The sequence below is a fragment of the Polyodon spathula genome, chromosome 14 (assembly GCF_017654505.1).
Source record: "Polyodon spathula isolate WHYD16114869_AA chromosome 14, ASM1765450v1, whole genome shotgun sequence".
Lineage (NCBI taxonomy): Eukaryota > Metazoa > Chordata > Actinopteri > Acipenseriformes > Polyodontidae > Polyodon > Polyodon spathula.
This window is the reverse complement of record NC_054547.1, coordinates 3,838,510-3,857,989: the sequence shown is the minus strand read 5'-3', so window position 1 is coordinate 3,857,989 and position 19,480 is coordinate 3,838,510. Positions and strand designations below refer to the sequence as shown.

Here is a 19,480-nt window from a genome sequence, read left to right as displayed (position 1 = left end):
TAATGAATATTCAAATGTTTTTAATTAGATAATCGAGACACAGATCCGTTCAATACTGTGTTGATTTGATCAACCTATATGTCGCTTGGATAAGCCACAACTGTTTTTTAGAGCATTTCACAGTCCCAGGGAATCCCTCTGGACTGCATCAGCTACTTCTTGTTAGAGATAGTCTGGATAACCTCAGATATGCAGTTGATACAATCCAGGGGCAAATCCCCAGCTGTCACTTATACCAATAGGAAACATGTTGATCAAATCAACCCCTTAGTTTCCTTTGTTTGTATTTTATCCTTAATACAGATAATCCTCTTTTGGAATACATTTTCTAGTGCTACTATACATCATTACAGCAACAACACCAGCAGTCTCACCTGTGACTTACTTGTTAGTCAATCAGGCAGTGTACAACGGGGTACTTTCACTTACTTTTTTCTGCTTGTTTTTCTTGGGACAAAACGCTTTTATCCATCCTCTCACAATTGATTTGCATTTGCCAACTTTTAAATCACAAACAACGTCCAGTTGACCCCACTTTTGACTTGATCAATAGCTTTTAACTTTTCTTCTAAGACCCTTTTATTTTTTTATGCAGTGGTGATGAACTCAGCAGTAGCCATAGTGTTGAGCTCGAAAGAAAATTCAACCGTCAACTCAAATGTTTAACTTTCTAGTAAGGCTAATTATATTTGTGTTATTTTATTTTTTGTCATATTTAATTTCAACTAGAAGCGAGCTGTGTATTTTTCTAAATTGGAAAACGTTGGTATCACTTACATACATAGTTTTAACTGGTTGCATTTTGTCAGCTCGCCTTTGTATGCATGGTTTTCATTGGTCGCATTTGGTCAGCTGTGTAAATGGTTTCATTGGGTGGAAGGGAAGTGATGTTTGCCACTGTCAGCGATTCCGTACAGTTCATTATATGACTGTATCATGAATTTGTAGTCCGTAATAATACAAAACATAAACACAATTGTAATCGCATATATGGCTAAGGGCGGGGGCGAATCTGACACCTGCTGTAGGTTGATGTTATAAAAAAGTGGACAGAGAAAGTATTCAATGAAAAACATTATATCCAGCATGGCATTTGCAGTAATTCACCTTATATCCTTTACCATAAAAATAGTCAGAAAAAAAACAACCCCAGAGACATGAAAAGAACAGTAAACAAATGAAACATAACAATTACAAATAGCAACTTATTGTCAGATTCTTATAGAGTATACTGGTGGAAAAGGTTCGGTTTTGTTGTCGGCCAGGCCCCAATGAGAACGGCTAGAGTGTGTGTTTGTCCTGTTTTTAAGCTGTCCATTGATGTGCTAATTCAATAATCAAGGGAGAACAATGGGAAAGAGCCAGGGCACACTGTTGCTCACTATATTTATAATAAAATATATTTTACTGCAGTATGGTGTTTGTATTAAATGCTGGCCAGATTGTGCCCTTTTCTGTTGGTTATATGGTGTGAGTTTGATTTGGTTTAATCTCCCCTTTGTTGAAGCAGCAGTGTGTATGCAATGAGCCTGTAGTATGTAAACTGAAGTATTACATCATTTCTCCACCAGACTACGACATACAGATTTGACCAGGAGGTTGGTTTTTGTTTAGAAATAAGCGCTCAGAGCATCCTGAGGATTTAACATGAAGAGATAGAGCAAGGCAACCAGGCAATCTTTTGCTACAGAGTTACAAAAAACTAAGTTGAATTTAGCAGTGGGCACATTACTGTGGGTACTGAAATTAAAAAAAATAAAAAAAAAATAAGAAAAACAACATAAACTGCTTCATATCACAAAAATAAAATGTCAAATGCTAATCATCAGATTGGATCATATAAATGGCCTACATGAAATTGAAATATTGTCAGATATTCAAAAGTAACACATTTATTTTTTATTACAAAGCTTGTATTTGTATTTAAATGTTTGCAACAGCATGGCATATGCAATTCAGATCAGAATTTCAAATCACTAATCTGTGATTTATAACAAGCCTGTTGACTAAGCGATGTAGAGTTCAGAATAATTAACTAGACTATCTGCCTCAAATTGCCAGGCTTTGGTGAGTATGAGCAGTACAATAATGTTAGTGCCATCTATCACAGTCCTCAGCCAGTGCTGGAGAGCAGAAGCAATGGGACAAATGACAGAATGTATTGGAACCCTTAAATCAAAGGCAAACATGGATTTAGAGTGTTATTCCATAATGGAGTGATACTGTAAGTACACTACAATACACATGTTGCTTATCTCACAGCGTACTGTACTGGGCAACAAACCATTAGTATTCTTTCCTTCCTTAAATCTCGTCTGTCGCTATAGCAATGGAATATCTCTACGGTGGTCTAATTAAAAATAAAAGACATAAACTGTAGTGTATGATAATATAACATTTCTACCACACTAGTGTAAATTAGGTTGACCTCTGACCTCAGTTTACTGTTTCAGTTTCTGTCAAACTTCTGCTTCTGACACTGCATTGTGTGTCTTCTACCTGGTTGTATGATTTAAAAAAGATGGAATACCACAGAGATTAAATAAAACCATGTGGCAGAAATATGTTACGACTGTACCTTGCATCTTTGTATTCTATCCGTGTTATGCAGCCCATGACAAATGCTCTATTATAGCCTGTAATAAAATAGATAGAATTGCATTGTATTTATTTCAGACAGAAACATGTATTCAGACAATCAGAGAGGGAGTTTCACATGCCATTCCACATTCCACATTCCTTTATTCTCAGTACGGTTACACCAACTGTGTAAAATAAATACTGTAAACCTCTTTCAGAATTCCTTGCAACCGCAAAGACTGGAAGTGATATTACAAAACGGTCACGTACTTGAGCCACAGAATTCCCTTCAAAACAAACAAGGCTAAATCGACAGGTCTGACGAGTGTCTGTGTACAAGTCATATCGACATAGATAATACACGATGCCCCATAAGACAGGCCCCATAGTCGTCATTATTAATACTGCTACATAGATAGAATATATTTTTTCTTGAATTCAGTGCTACAAAGCCAGGCTTTTTTGTTTGAAATGGAAGTGCAGGGAGGCAGTGATGCTGGAGATCTGAGAATGAAGGGGTTTCGTTCTTCAAAAGGCAGGGTGTTTGTTGTGTTTGTTTATTTATTGCGTTTTCATGGGATATGTATATATGAGCCCAGACTGTGATTGTGTATCCATTAAATATTAAACAATCAATCAATCTTTATTTTATATAGCACCTTTCATAGTGGATCACCATCACAAAGCACTTTACAAGATGCAGTAACGCCAAAATCCATAATACTTTAAATACAGAGAAGCACATCATACATTAAATACAGTAAAAAAACAATGCTTAATGTTAATTAATGTTAGTGGGGTTCAGGGGCCGTGAGCCAGGGCTTCATCCCTTCCTAATTTCACCTGCCTCTTATCATAGACTCCCTATTTAAACCCAGTCACAGCCCTGCTCTTTGTCTTGCGTTTGCTTTTTCCTTCTCCTCACTTTTTTCAAATGCCGCTTGTCTCTGGGGGGATAGTGAGTCTCACTTCCCTGAGCTAGCGCTCCACCTACTCCACAGGTTCTTTGTGTGGTCAGAGGGGACCACCGGCCACACTGTTCTTTCGCAGCTCATGTGCTATGTCTTGTCTCAAGAAAGAAGGCTCTGTCTTACTTCCTCCTCTATTCTCCCGGGACGTGTTCATCTTACTCTTAGTGCTTGAGTCCCATAACTAACAATTATTTCTGTTCTTTCAGATTCTCTTTTTTTCCTTATGTCAAGGCTTCGTATGAGCCATTCTGTCCTGTGAGGGTCGAACCCGGTCAGTAAGTGGAACCCAGTTGCGAGGCTCTGCCTATAATGACTCTCCGAGAAGTCACAGGACTGTATTTTTAGGGACTCGGAGGCCATTACGGCTACCCTCGACTCCATAGGGAAGGCTCTTTCAGTTGGAGTCCAGTCTGTCCTTTTCTCTCTCCCATTCCCTTCCTATCGCAGCCCATGAATTTGACATTATACCTACTGTATATACATTCTTCTACTGCTACATAGATTGGAGATTGTGTGTCTTTCTTTCTTTCTTTCTTTCTTTGCTTGTTTGGTTGGAATTGAGGTGCAGGGAGGCAGTGGTGCTGGAGAGCTGAGAATGAAGGGGTTACTGTAGTTCTTCAAAGAGTGCAGTGTAACTGGTCTAGAGAGCAGAGAATTGAGTGTTTAAGTGTTCCTCAATGTGTAGGTACCATACCAAGAGAGCTGGGGGTGCAGGGACAGGTTAATAGTGCTGGAGAGGCGAAGATGGAGTGTTTTATTATATTTTCTATAAGCACTTGTTAAACCAAGTTGGCGGAACTTGAGTTAAGGTTAATAGAATATTACACAAGTTTTCAGTATTCACTTTGTCTGCACAGTGTATTACAGTGATTTAATGTGTGACAACAAAATCATTATGTTCCTATATTTCAACATTTTGCATTCATATCAGAATAACTTGAGTTATACAGTACATAATACGCTTTAAAAAAAGGCTTTTTAACAACTGGGATTGAATTGAAATAATAGGAAAATACTATTAGGATACCATTATAATACCAAGCATATTAACTGACAGAAACCCTAGCAAAACAATAGCAGACAACCGCATTAGCAACAGTGGTGATACACTGGATTTGGTACAGATGCTTCACAGTGGTCCTGATATGGAAACACACTGGTTCTTCTAGGATTATACCAGTGTATACTATTGTGAATCCATTAGTAAGCCAAAATATGTTGCACCGTTCTAACAGTGGCTCATAACATTGTAACTTCCCTTGTGCTACTATTTCCCTTCAGTACAGAACTCTTGCATAAGGTATGGTGTCATTAGAAATAGGGTGCTGGAGAGCTAAGCAACGCACAGGATCAGGCAAAGCATGGCTGGAGAAGCAGTGCAGGACTGATGAGGTACCCAGTCTGCCTCGAACACACCCTTTGCTGTGTGTGCCTTTCACACTCCCTCTCTCTCTGTGTCCCGCTGGAACAAAGGGATCAGGCAGGGACAAATTACTATGTTCTTGTGCAAATATGAGCATGGGCTTATGCATTGAAAAATTATAGTTCGTCCTTTGGATCCATCAAGTTATCCGTGCATATCTACTGTACAATCCCATCAGTTACACTGTACATCAACATAAGCGCAAATGCAAGCCATAGCTAATGTGTTTGGACCCTTGCAATTGTTAACATTTGGATGGTTGTTTTCTGCCAGTCAAATTGTCAAGGCTGGGTTTCAAAGCTAGAAGAGCATAGCAAAGCCTCTGAGATCTCTTCCACTCACTACTACAATAGTCCTGCATGCAAGTGCAGTACATGCACCTTATTTTGTATGTAAAAAAAATAAATAACCGTATGTCATCACTCATCTTTTTGCAGTTGATGCAAACAGAAAATAATACATCTCAGGAATTCTGACAGGATACTGCACATGATTTTTATTTTTTTTATTTCTTTACCTCCACCACTTGTTTTTTAGTTTGATTAATCTATTTGGAAACTGGCTATTCAACTTTTTAAAATAATTTTTTTTTTTTTTTGCTGTAGTCTGAAGGATTTGGTTTTTTAAATTACAAAGCTGAAAACAGACCAAAGGAGAAGTGTGCCCAAGCTGATATGACAGCCCTTTTGAAAAACATTTAGAAAATCTGTCTGGGATTATGAATGTGAAACTAAATTGGGAGCAAAGCAAGCCTCTGATGAATCCACGCTGAAGGTGGTGGAGATTTGTAGTTGTTAATTATTGATGCACCTCGCATGCAGCCATCAGGAGTGATGCGGTTTAAAGCTCCTGGATCAGACAGGGAGACGCATCCTGGGGTTTGGGGGCGGGCGGAAAAATATAATAGCAAAGCGTGGCTCAGCTGTGACACCTCGCACAGACAGCAGTAGACTGAGGAATACAGACTGGACTTGAGTTTTTGTTTGTGCTCAGTGTACAGTGTGTATATACTGTGTGTGTAATAGATTTTGTAATAAAATACAAGCATAGGCAGAGGTACACTCATACTATCTGTGGTTCTGGTTTGTTACTATTTAACCCACTGTTGCATGCAGTCCAAAACAGCAGAAATAAAATTGTAATTTAAGTGTTAAACCAAAACCAACTCAGCTTAATCGTTTGAAGGTCATTTTCATTGGAACTGCTGGAGAAAATTCAGTGGCTGGCTGGACAACAAGCACAAAATCAAATGAATAAAATATACTGTAAATATACTAAATGGAAACCCAGTGCATAAAAAAAAAAAAAACTACTATAGGATTTTAAATAGTATTTTTGTTGAAATAATGTAGTGTTATTAACCTCCTACACTGTCAATCTGGCAGCAGCTAATTTCAATAGCACCTGATGTTTAGATACACCATCAGCATCTTCTCTCTCTCTCTCTCTCTCTCTCTCTCTCTCTCTCCCTCTCTTTCTTTCTCACACCTTTCTTCTCTCTCTGTCTCTCTCTCTCTCTCTGACACGCACACACAGTCCCCCTCCCCTTTTCAAGCAAGCCAATCAGGTTCTACACCAGGCTAACAGATGGTCCCATAAATGGGAGTAAGAAGGAGATGCTGGCAGTCAGTTTCAGTGGAGTCTGTGTCTTTTTTTTGTTTTCCCCATCACCCCTTCTTTCCTGCAGCCCAAATAACATAAGGAAAGCTTTTACTACCACCCACTGCTCAACCTCCGACCGGCACACACTTGCACATGCACACGCTCTCTCGCCTCTCCTCTCTTATGCTTTCCCCTTGGATCTGACTCTAAAAGGAGTGACTTTCTCTTTTTTTTTTCAAAGAGAACAATTTGAAGCATCTCTAATTTTTTAAAAAAATCAATAAGAATGGTCATGGTAAGTATTTCTTTAGTATCTTCATTTTTATGTATTTTTTTTTTTTTTTAAGTTTTTTTTTATAGTTTTACAGTTTTTTGTTCGTGATCTGTTTTATTTGTTTTGTATTTGGCTTTTTTCCCTTTTTCTAAAATGTTTTTATATGTTATTATATATATTTTTTTATTGCACTGCGTAACATTTAAGAACCGAGTGGGAAAGGGCATGTGCATGTAAATGTTTATATGCTTATATGTGTATAATAATCCTCAAATGAGATCTGTTCATTACTGCAAAGCGTCTTGAGATAGCTGTTCTTGCATTGTGGGTCTGTGTGAGCGTGAATGCATTTCTTTAGTGTCTGTACAAATGATGTAAGTAAAGGAATACAGCAATGTGCATGCTGAAGAAGGGATGGAGCCACACTTTTGTGCAAAGAGCAGAAAGGTTCATTTTAGTTCTTGCCTGTATATTATGCAGGTATATCTCTCTTGTATTACTGCACTGTATAGAGTGATTTTAGATATGCAGTTTAATATGTTATCTCTTGTAGAATTTGCTGGCTTTTTTAAGAATTATTTTTAAGTAGTAAGGTGGATATACGGACAACTCAGTTTCCAAACCAGAAACTGTATTTAAATTAACAGAGCTTCATCGGCAACATTATAAATCCATGTTATCAGCTGGCTTTGTGGAATCCTTCTCTTCATCTGTGGATAAGATAATTGAAATAGTTGGGGTCTGCAAGCTTTTCACAAACTGAAGATCAAAAAGCTAATGGGATTCTACTGTATAAGTGAAATACCTTGTTGGTTACAAAAAAATGAAACCAGTCTCTCTGTGAAAGCATGTTATATTTATCTGTGTGCCAAAAAGAGTAAAAAGGCAAGTCTGTTGTAAGAAAAAAGTTAATTTAAAACAAGTATATCTGCTGTTATGCCTTAAGAAAAAAATAAATAAATGAAGCACATTTGCGCACACGCACATATCCATACTCACTCTCCTGGTCTATCTGTGTATCAGTCTATCCAGTCTAATACCAGAAGTAATTGATGGAAAGCTTGTGTGAGTGATATCTGTGTGCCTGATAGAGTGAACGTGTTAATTTAAAGAGAGAGGGGTGGATGCGGGAGCCAGTGAACGCGCTGCAGATTGCATTTCCAGAGAGTGGGCAGCGCTGACCTCACAGGGGAGGAGGAGGAGACTGGAGAGGCTTGCAGCGCAGTGCTCATGCCGCTGCCTTGCATTGTCGTTCAGCAGCTCTGGAAAGAAGAATGCCTGCTTTTAGAAAACGTCTTCTGTCTCTGATATACTGAAAGCTCCAGGGGGGATTCGCTCGGGGGTGAAAAAAATAAATACAAATCTGCTGCCGGTTTACAAATGGAGTGGAATGGGTTTAAAATGGTAAGGAGGTGCAGGCGTTGGTCTGCCCTTTATTGTGCCTGCATGCTTGCTGCTGCACTCTACTTGCTTTTTTTTTCTTTAGAAAAGCGTGTGCGTGTGAGTGAGACAGGGAGAGAGATTGTGACTGTGTATCGGCAAATACTGAGTTAAGCAGGGGGGCAGGTAATGAAGTCTTGGACTGACACCATCCCTTAAAAGCTACAATTATTAATCCTCTGTGATATACAGTATTTAAACAGATGTACCTTTTTGTGGTACTTCTCTTTGTTAAAGATCAGATTAGCTAAGCAATGATTTGGTGTGGGTATACAAAGTAGATCGATGCATACATTTTGTGTCAAATATTTGTATGAGTATGCACATTTGTGAAAAGGGCTTTAGTTTCATGTAACGTGTAATTGTACAGTCGTGGGTTAGCGTTTACACGCAGACAGGTAAATGAAGGTATCTGGTACTTCATGTTGATAGCATGAAGCCAGTTTTGCACTTGATGAAAACCAAAAAAAAAAACTAATCCTGATCACTGTGCTTTGATTAATTTATGCATTTGTACAGATACATGTATTTGGGGTGTGTGTAACCCTATTTGGTAAAATGGTTTGAAATCTCAACATCTAGTAGTAATGGGTATTCCAGCCCCATGATTCCTCGATTTTAAGGGAAGCTTTTGTTCAGTGAGCCCTGTGTGCTTTGAGTATATACTGTTTCTTTTTTTTTCGAAGCGATCCATGCTCACTGTTGACTTTTTTTTTTTTTTTTTTATTGTAGTTTAATAAAGCTGCTGCCGCTGGCAGAGGAGCGTTTTAAAGCTAGCAGGAAATCTGTTCTCTTGAGAAACTCCAGAGAAATGATGTAGTCAAGTATGCATTCTGACTGAGGACTCTTGTAGGGTGGATAGGCTTCACTGTAGTTAACCCTAATCATGCTAAGACAGCATTTCCACAAAAGCGCCCTTCCAACACCAATTAAGAGCTGTGTTTACAGCATGTAAAGACTCCCCAGAAACCACGTTTGCAAGCTAGCATCAGACAGTTGATGTACATAAGGCAATGAAAGTTGTTTACAGCTGGATAAGCAGTTATTTATATTTCTGCGTAATGAAAAAAGCACGCACAGTGCACTGCCCCGTTTTGAGTCAGTCTGCTCATCTCGTTGCCAGGAGTTGGGAATGCATTATCTGACAGGAACTGTCTCTCGCTCTGCATCCTCCTCCAAACACTCAGGCCAGGAAACCAGTCTGATTGCATTTCTTTCAGCGGGGATGACAGGCGGACGCATGTTTTGGGACATAGCTGCATGATACATTGAAGCGATTCGCAAATGACTGAAAGGCTTCATTTTTGTATTTTTAAAAAAAAAAAACCTAATAATAATAATTACTTTTTAAATGTTATGGAAATCTTTGGTATTCAAAATTGCCTCGAGATTGCATTGAGATGTAAATCTTTTCAGATTTAAAGTGACCATAAGATCTTGTAATTGTTGTTTTATATTTATAATAGTTCTATAATTTTATATTTTTATATACATCACTTATTATAGTAACTAATAACCCCCTATATTTACCACTTCATTTCGAGCTTCTGCCTGTTTTACACTAATTATACAGCATAGCGATAGGGATGTTCCAGATTTCTATACAGATAGGTGGAAGTTGATGTTCATAAGGCTAAATAAATGACAGGGAGCCAGATATATAAAGACAGACAGAATGGGAAACGTATTAGGAGTAAGACAAATGAATAAAGAAGACAGATAACTAAAGACAAAATATAGTGCAGCTGCTGAAGTTTACTGCTGATTCTGTTGTGTTGGACGTGCAGCTCTGGCAGTCTGTGATGGGAAGAGCAGAACCCTCAGGACCAGGTTTTCAAGTTTCAATCATTGATGGAATTTTCTTGATTGATGTAATTGGCATTAGGAACATAGGTGGACAACTGACTATGGTTTTGTGTTGTAAATTAAATGTTGTACAGTTTGTTTTATGAGGTTTACTGTTACTTTTTTAAAAAAATTTCACCTTGTATGTTAAAAGTTTTATTAAGAGTCTTTTTGCATACATCATCGTATTGTGATAATACAATTAACATATGAAAAAAAAATCTACAGATTTTGGTCTGGGAAACACTAATTTAGTCATATATTCTGTAAAGTGACTCAGTAGATAGTTGTTACACTGGCCCCTTTAACCTTTGCAGTTTGTTAAGAAATTAATTCTGTCGTTTTGTTCATGTACCTCTTTCTGCTTTACGAGCATCTTTGCACTGAATGTCTCCAGAACATGAAGCAAAACAAGTTTCTATTTTTCTCCCAAAAGCTAAACGATCTTTGATTCCTGCAGTCTGGATGCAGGGGTAAATGTCACTGATGTGGCCTGGGAACGTGTTGCAGCATCTCTTAAAAGCTTGTGGCTAGATACTTCTGTCAGCCAAAGGTATTTTTAAAATCGGAAAACAAAATGTTCCATTAGCAGGATGACAGATGTATATGTGAAACAATGCAACAATACATAGAAAAAGAAATGCTATTTAGTAAGATAACGAATATAGAATTTTTATTTTTCATAGTTCAGTATTTTTCTTGCACAGGTAGCTTCACAAGCTGTACTGTCACATTTCTTATTGACGAGGCAAGATGTTGATTTGTTGCAGATCGGATTTCTAACACTAAATGTGATGTGTGAGAAGACTCTATATTGCCATATTAGATGCACGAGATTTTCTGTATTCCAAATGTGTCATTTTTTCCTTATTTGTTTTGCTCAGTTTAAGCAGACAAGATGTGTGCAGTTTGTAACTCTTCATGATGGGGTTTTGATTACTATGTTCCCTGTAAAGGTTCAGGCACAATTTTATGGCTTAATGAATCAAAATATTCACCTACCCTTAAAGGCTTAAAAAATAAATAAATACAGAGACAGATTTGCATTTATGTTTGCCCGTGTCTTTTAGAAGACATGTTCCAGGGTTCCCATGGGTTATGGAATAACCTTGGAATCTAGGGGGGAAAAAAAACTTCAACAAATTGAAGTTAGTATAGGCAGAGGTTATGACTTTGTTGTTCACAGTTACTGCTGTGGGGAGTATAAAAAAGCTAAAGCATACAGTAGATTGGCAGGAGAGGAGTCTCGAAAGGTGGCCTCTGAAATCTCTGAAAAAGAATTTGCTGTGAAATATTAAAGCCTGGATATATGTGGTCATCGTTTCCCCCCCTGCTGAAGTATTCATGTAGATATTTCGGAGGGAGCTGCAGACTGAGATTGCAGCTCATCTTTGTTGTGCATTGAAAGAAAGGACGGCAGCATTGTTGTGTTTAAAAAACAAACAAAAAAAAACAAACACTAAGTGATATCAAAAATAAAAATTGAAGGACACTTCAAGGTCATTTAAATTACTGCTTCGAATACCTGGGTTGCAGCTATTTTTGAAGACGTATATTGATACCGTAACCCTTTTCAAATCAAGTTTGTATGTGTGAACCCATTTAATATGTTAATGTTTTAGACATTTGCAATTTGTAGTACAGTAAAATAAATATTACTGTAAGTGGCTTGCTGAGTTAGATATTTGTTTTGCTTATGAAAAATGCCCTCAAGCTGGATAAACAATGCGCTCACTATAAAGCAGGATGGAATATCACAGTACTTTGCTGAAAAGCAATAAGGAATGCTATTTAAAGGAACTCCGCTGCTAGGTGTGCAGGAGTACAGTAAAGTAAGTGGTAGGTTTATTTATAGTAGCTCTGTGTTTAATGTGCATTTAAGTGGATTTGGGTGGATCTCAGTGACAGCCACACTGCTGCTCTGAGAGAATATTGATATTGGTTCTAGTAGTGGTCTGTAGCTCAGGGGTGAGAGCACCGGGCTGCTTTGCAGAATTGAATTTAGACCGCTTGAGTTCTGCCGTTGAGTGTGGAAGGAAGTTACTTGAAGTAACACTTGAAGTGTATAACAGTGACTAGCACCACCAGGGGGAATGCGTTGCTCAGAGGCTCTGACTCGAAATTGTGTACGTTATCAATAACAGCGATTCAACGTTTTCTGCAGTCTTAAAAATCAGGGACTTTCAGAACTGTATTGCCACCTTGCGCCCACACCAAAAGCCACATGGCTGCAACAGTGGGAAGCTGCCTTATATACTCTTCCAGGCATCACAACCAGTCAGACAACACATCATGACACAGTCAGACCCATCCAACCAGAAGGAAGACACATTGAAAGAGTTAGTATATTACGAGCAAATGAGCTGCAGGAATAGTTAACTGCTAACTTCTTCGCACCACACTGTCAATGTGGATTATGTTGGCCATTTCACTTCCTTAGCACAAACCTCCAATATATCTAGAACCATTCAAAATGCTCTTACTGTTTCCATTTTAATTTAAATAAGAAAGTAAGAAATCCCATGTTAGTGCATCCATCATTTTACAGCAACAGCCAACCTCAAAATGAATGTCTTACCAGGTAGTCAATCTTGGTTTTAGTAAATCAACGGAGAACTGAGTTCAAGTTCTCTCGATCGCCTCTGACTGCTGATACACAATCCAAATCGATCAAATAGTTAAGATATTAAACAGAGTGCAACGTTCCTGATCCTGATTGTAACCTTCACAACTGCGTTTTGCCATTTCTGACAGCAGTGGAAGTCTCCATTTACACAACAAGTCTGAGCCCACTCATGTATTACTGTGAGCTTAACTACACAGTTTACACCTATAAAGCATGTACACTTAAAACCTGACCTCCAACTGTTACGTAATAGTATTTCCACACGTTTGTACACGTGCAGAAGCCTGACAGCCCCCTGAAAGTGTACCCGTGTACTCTAGTGTACCATCAGATGCACTGCACTATGGTCCTATAGGTAATGTAGGTGGTTTCTTCTAATTATATTTCACAATCTTGTGGGGTCGCATTGACTTGCGAGAAGTATTTTATTTTTACCAGTTTGCTACAATATTCACTGAAATTCTGTGATTTATTTCCTCTGTGCACCTGCAGCCGCAGAGCTACACAGTAGAAAATAACCTTATTTCGGTACAGTGCTTTAAAAAAAAACAATATTGCCATGTAGTATCTGTTGATTTCAGTTGCTGTTTCTGGTAAGGGTAGTGTAATGTCTATGCAGTATGTTTATTTTATATTAAATAAATGCCAGTAGCATTGATGCATCTCGATAGTGGCAGTTCTATCTTAAACATATGTTTACTGTACTATAGTGGTCGTTATTAGTTTATTCAAAGCTTTCACTGTCCAGGACGTATCCTCTGAGATGTACCATCTCGTTTTCAAAGAGATTGCAGGATGCATCTCTTTTGCATTTTATCCTCGCGTATCAAGTTTCTGCATTGATGAGGCCACCAAACATAAAATATTGAGTAAATAACAAAGACACCACTACAGGCATTTCCCTGTACAATTGAAATGATAAAAGCAAATGATAATATAGGAGTAATTCAAATATTGTGAACACTAAATAAAAAAAAAATTAAAAAACGCATACTAACCACTGTTTATTACCTTTATGTGAAACTTTTTATGCACCAAGTGACAAAATACATCAAATGCTTTGGAATAAAATCTGCTTTTGTGCATGTAAGCAATGCATTCTGAGATTTAAAAATGAATGAGAAAATGAAGAGAATGCAGGAAGCCAATTAAACGCATAAGTAACAGTCATTAAAGCTTTGGCTTTAAACAGAGTTCCTAAAAACCAAACGCAAGGTGAATTAAATATTTAATCCAGAAAAGCACAAGATAAAACTCAAAACAGCAAATGCTTATTTACAAGCCATACAAACAATTGACAGTAATATCTTACAAATGAGAAAAAATGACTTGGAGTTATCTGACCTGCAAAATTAAATACTTTTCACAATGATTAAATGCTCATTAAAATTAAAGGTCTGGCAATGCTAGCAATTAGCTAATGGGTATAAACAATGATGTGCTCTCTGCATCACAGCAGTGGGTAGTAATGACTAATGGGTTTTGCTGCTTTGCTTTCGCGTGGTGACCTTCTACACTCTGGTGCACTCAAAGTGGTGTCCCAGTAGGGGGGCTGGACTCCAACGAGAAGCCAGCGAGTGCCTCGATTTCACTTGAATTGGTTAAGGGTTATTTGGAGACATTTGATGACTGTGATGGCAGCAGCTCCGCGATGAAAACACTGGACTGAAGGAGAATAAAATTGTGTTTTTTTATTTATCTGAACTGATACAGAGCAAGGCTAACTGCGATGTAATATAAGATACAGATGGCTTTAAAAGAGCAGATGTCCTCGTACATAGTTTTATACTTCACTAATGAATGCAGCTCAATGGAATGAACAATATAGTCATTACGGTGTGAGTAAATAAGCACAGAGCACTTTAGGGGATTATCACAATGATTGCAAATGGTTTATGTTAGCAATTTTGTTTGGGGGGGTGGGGGTAAGAGTTTGGACCATATGTTAAATAATTACCTACCGCTACCGGATCAACCCATACCCCACTGGGATAAGCCACAGATTTTCGTTTTAGAGCCATTTACAGCACCAGACAGTCCCCCTAGGTCAAACATTTCTCTTTTAGGGTAATCCTGGGATTGATGAAATCCAGGTGTGAAATGCTGTCAAAAATCCAGCTTTGTTTTATGCCGACAGGTCGATCAAAGCAAACCTCTAGGAACGATGAACGATATTTCACTGCCCTATAATGGAAAGGAATTCCTAATGGGAATTAATATATATGGACCTACACAAGATTAACTAGAGTAGTCCACTTTTTGGATTTACAGTATCTTTCCTAGATCCGCATACAGGGCTGCTGAAATACTTCATCAAAACGCTGTTGTTGTTTTTTTGTTTTTTTTTTAACATAACTCATTAGTTAAAGTTTTCTTAATCAGGGCCACTTGCATTACAGTGAAGGTTGGATGTGTAAATTGTAAAACTGCACTGCAGGGACTGGTTGATAAATGATTGTTGATGGCTATGCTGCACAGAACTCTTGTATTTACCTCGGCATCGAGGGTTTTTAATTTCCATTGTTTTTAATTAATTGATTCCAAATAGATCCACAGCAACATCTTGTTTACATGGATGCCTTCTCCCCATATACAGGAACAGGGGGCACTGACCATGTGCTCGAGAATTAGCCAGCTCTCTTCCGTTAATGAGTTGGTTGCTTATTCTAAGGATAAAGACGTGATTAAATCATGCAGTATTTACTGCAGATGTGGTCAGTGTTCTGTGAAAGATTCTGAATTCCGGAATATAGACAACTTGGCTTCAGGACGGGGTGATTTCCCGATACCCCTCAATGGCATGTGGCATGTTTAAACATGTCAGATTATTATTGTTGTTTTTGTTTATTATTATTATTATTATTATTATTATTATTATTATTATTATTAATTATAAAAGGCTTGATAGAAAGTAAATTGAAAATGGACAATGTATGTTGGAATGAACACATTAATAACCGATGAAAGGATGTTCCAAATATGTAGAATGAAAATATTGACAAATACATTCAGTAGCTTGTTTCAGAGATTGAAGGTAGCATTTGTTTAAAATTATTCATGTTATTTCAATGTGTAGCAACTGCTTTTGTTTCATTTTGAGCTGCCTAGTTTATGTACAACAGACCAAAATTGATGCAATTAGTTTTTTCTTGGATAAAATGATAATATGCAAGCCTGATTCTGCAGCTACAGTAACACCACTTCTAGCATCACTGCTGACATCAAGTGCTACATTTCATTTGCATTTTAAGGGGATTAAAAAGAAATTCATGCCTCAATTTTCTGCACATCTCTGGAAATAAATCTGTCCTTCTGCTTGATTAGGGAAACGGTCTATAGGGAGCTTCCTGCTTATTGATCTTCAGAGCCTTGTCTTTTAACCTGTTAGGATGTAGGTTTTTTTTTGTTTTTTTTTTGGTAGACATGGCCAGGTTGCTGAATGTATTGTATTTGACACTGTAAGCAGTGGGTTCCTCAAATACAGTGAAGTATGTGTTTAAAAAGAGACATATACGGTACACCAGGCTATATAGATGGGATAGGTTCCAGCCCCCTCTGGCCCACAAAAGAACTCAAACCTGTCAACTTTTGTCCCAGAAGCACAACCTCTTTTCTGCAGAGCCACCTAACCCATTGCAACTCCACTTCCAACCCCTTTGACCTCATGAAGCATCTATGTATTAAAAAAAAGTGCTCTGAGAAATAAATATTGATCCTGGGGGGAGGGGTTGGAAAGTGACTTAATCAAAAAAGAGAAAAGTTAGATGAAAAATTGCTTACATGCGAAACATTTATTATTCAGCGAGTGGCAATCCATTCCTGAACTGAAGCAGGGGGCTATCGATCGCCGGGGAAACGGCCAGATTACATTTTTGATTGATTGCCAAGACTTCCGTCTGACCTGCAGGATGTGGAGAAGCTGAGAGATTTTGATGGAAGAAGAGAAAAAAAAAATCAATGCAACAGAAAACCTTTTTGGACCTGGTAAAGGGTTCAAACTGTAGACGTGCCCACATACAGCAACTTAAAAACAAAACAAAAACAAAAAAAAACACCACGGGAGGCAAACAAATTCATCAGCACTCACTTGAAGTGTGGCATATGTTGGGGGTCTCTTCTGGTATGGCCTCTTCTTAGTAGCGCACACAATCACTGTTTATTTCTGTAACACCTAGATGTATTACAAAGCTGTGGTGCCCCTGACTGTTTGTTAAGTGTGTTGTTGTTGTTGTTGTTTTCTTTCTTTCATTAATTAATAACAAATCTATTTATCTTTGACAAGTCTGAGTATTGCAACATGTATAGTTTCCCCCCCAAAAAAGATCATGTTCGATTGAGAAACCCTACTGTAGATTATTCTTGAACCCTGTCAAAAAGAGGTTCAGTACTTAGAAAATGTAATTTCCATCCTAATGTACCATGAATTCTGACTAGAGGTATGCGTCTACAAGCTTTTTCAAAAACCATCTGTATTGCTGTTGTCACTTCCAGTGTTAAATTAAACTTCAGCTGAGCTCCACTGCTATTTAATTCAGAAAAGACTTGGGGTAATAAATCACAATAGACTGCATGTTGAGGGTTTTTATAAGCAGGATTTTTGTTTCTACAGAATGTTCTCACCTATGTTTAGTGAATGAAATGCACAAATGAAAATGAATATTTGCTATATTTATAATACCTTAAAATGTTATCCTTGTTCATATTCAGAACATTTGGTCTGTATTCTGTAAACCGCACTGTACACAGATTAACATATTGGAAGATTGTACTGTGTATCTCCAAATATTCTGAATATTAGGTTGCATGTATTCATACTGTACTGTGCTGTATTGACATTTCTAGCATTCCCATGATCAGATTTGTTATTGCGCTTTGTGTGTGTGTGTGTGTGTGTGTGTGTTTGCGAGATGTGTGCATGAGGGGGACTTGTTATTTTATTGCTGTGTTTCTCAAGGTTTTTCACAGCTTATTTAAAGAGACAGTAACTGTTAGAACTGAACATCCCTCCAATAGTAGACATCTGTAGAGGGTTATTAAAGATAACAAACAAATAAAATAAGCTACAAATCTTGAAATAACGGCACAAGGTAGTAACATTGATAAGTTAATTTTAAAGTGCATTTTCTGTATCACTTTTACCTCCATCTGTTATGCTGCAATAAACATGTACGGTATGGGTACTCATGTCTGCTTACATCTCAGGAAGCTACCTAGTTCAGATCCCATGTATATGATAGATGTGTTTGTTTAGTTAGTGCTCAGCTTAACCATCAAACCTTTGAAATTAACTTTCATAAAATTAAATATGTGTAAATGAAAGCATTGTTAATGAATATTGTAATGATTAGCTGTGTACAATCCTACAGATTAACATGACAGCCCATCCCTTAATAAAGTATGTATATGCAGGGTGATTTATAAAGTGACATGGCCATGTTGCAATGCTGTCGAGGAAACCAAACAAATAATGCTAACAGCTGTGTGGTACAGTGGTTAAGGAAAAGGTAACTGGGAGGTCCCCAGTTCAAATCCCGGCTCCCTCACTGACTCACTGTGTGACCCTGAACAGTCACTTAACCTCCTTGTGCTCAGTCTTTCAGGTGAGATGTTGTTGTAAGTGACTCTGCAGCTGATGCATAGTTCACACACCCTAGTCTCTGTAAGTCACCTTGGATAAAGACATCTGCTAAATAAGCAAGTAATAAACAGCTGGTGTTGAGGTACCTTCCCTGTGAAAATACTGTGTTCTGCTATTTTTTAATGTTATATAACAACCTCAATATAAATGGTGCTTCCATTGCACAGTCAGTGCAGTAACCCTTAAGGGGGTGAGCTGTAGGGACCTGCATTACCCATGCCTGTAGAATCTTCTGTCCCCAAAAAGTGCACCTGCAGTTTCATTACTCTCATGTGAATATTGTTTAGGTCCCCCATCACCACCACTGCCACCACCACATCAGCATTGCAAAGTGGCCAACTGACTATTATAATCCAGCTTGTATATTTTTTTTAAAGAAACAAGATTGTGATTGTAGCTTTCGATCGTCATGTTAAATTGTGCCCTAAACCCTCCCAGGGCTCGACAGAGACACAGTGGCGTCAGGGGGAACTCCCACAGCTGCAGGGCTGGGCAGAGAAAGGGATGCTGACACAGCCAAAGATGGTAAGGAGACCGTTGCAAACTACATTTTAAACATGAGACATGACTGCTGTTTGGACACTTCTGGTTGTTCCAAAAGCTGAGTTGACTGCCTGGCTAGATGTATTGATTGAGAAATATTTATATAAATGTGCATTTGATATTAAGTAGCATGAGATGTGCAATGTTTGCTTGTTTAAGTTGTATGAACAACGTGGCCCATCCCCCTGTGAAATGACGGCGTATTCTATTTATTTATTTGTTTTATTTAAAATTATTGTATGGGGTTAACAACTCCTTGAGATGCAACATCTCATATAGTCTCTGGTCTGTGCTATGATAGTGTTGCCTTTTTAGTGTTGGAATTGACAGGATTCACTTGTAAAAAGAAATTGCAGTTCCATCAATTCCTTCTGAGAAACTGCTTTTAACTTGTAGAGACCCCCATCTTGTGGAACTCAAAACAGCAGTATTGGTCCCATACGAAAAGATGGCGAGGGGCTGGGGACCATGTACTGCACCTTTGCAGTCTGATATTGACAAATTAAAATAACTGCGCTGTTTAAAACGTAAGCAATGC

At 38.0% G+C, this 19,480-nt stretch overlaps 1 protein-coding gene across 5 annotated transcripts in view; it reads left to right on the top strand.

The window, feature by feature from the left end:
* Positions 1–19,480, top strand: part of LOC121327312 (ELAV-like protein 4) — a 47,232-nt gene that overhangs the window by 8,160 nt on the left and 19,592 nt on the right. For 2 of the 5 annotated variants that reach the window (XM_041271263.1, XM_041271262.1), the window contains exon 2: positions 18,838–18,924. The exons of 1 other annotated variant lie outside the window; for it this stretch is intronic. In XM_041271263.1, coding sequence (XP_041127197.1) covers positions 18,838–18,924 — 87 coding nt within the window. Of the gene's footprint in view, positions 1–6,822; positions 6,872–8,095; positions 8,255–18,837; positions 18,925–19,480 lie in introns of those variants that run through there. 2 more of the 5 variants (XM_041271265.1, XM_041271264.1) reach the window with 2 other exon arrangements.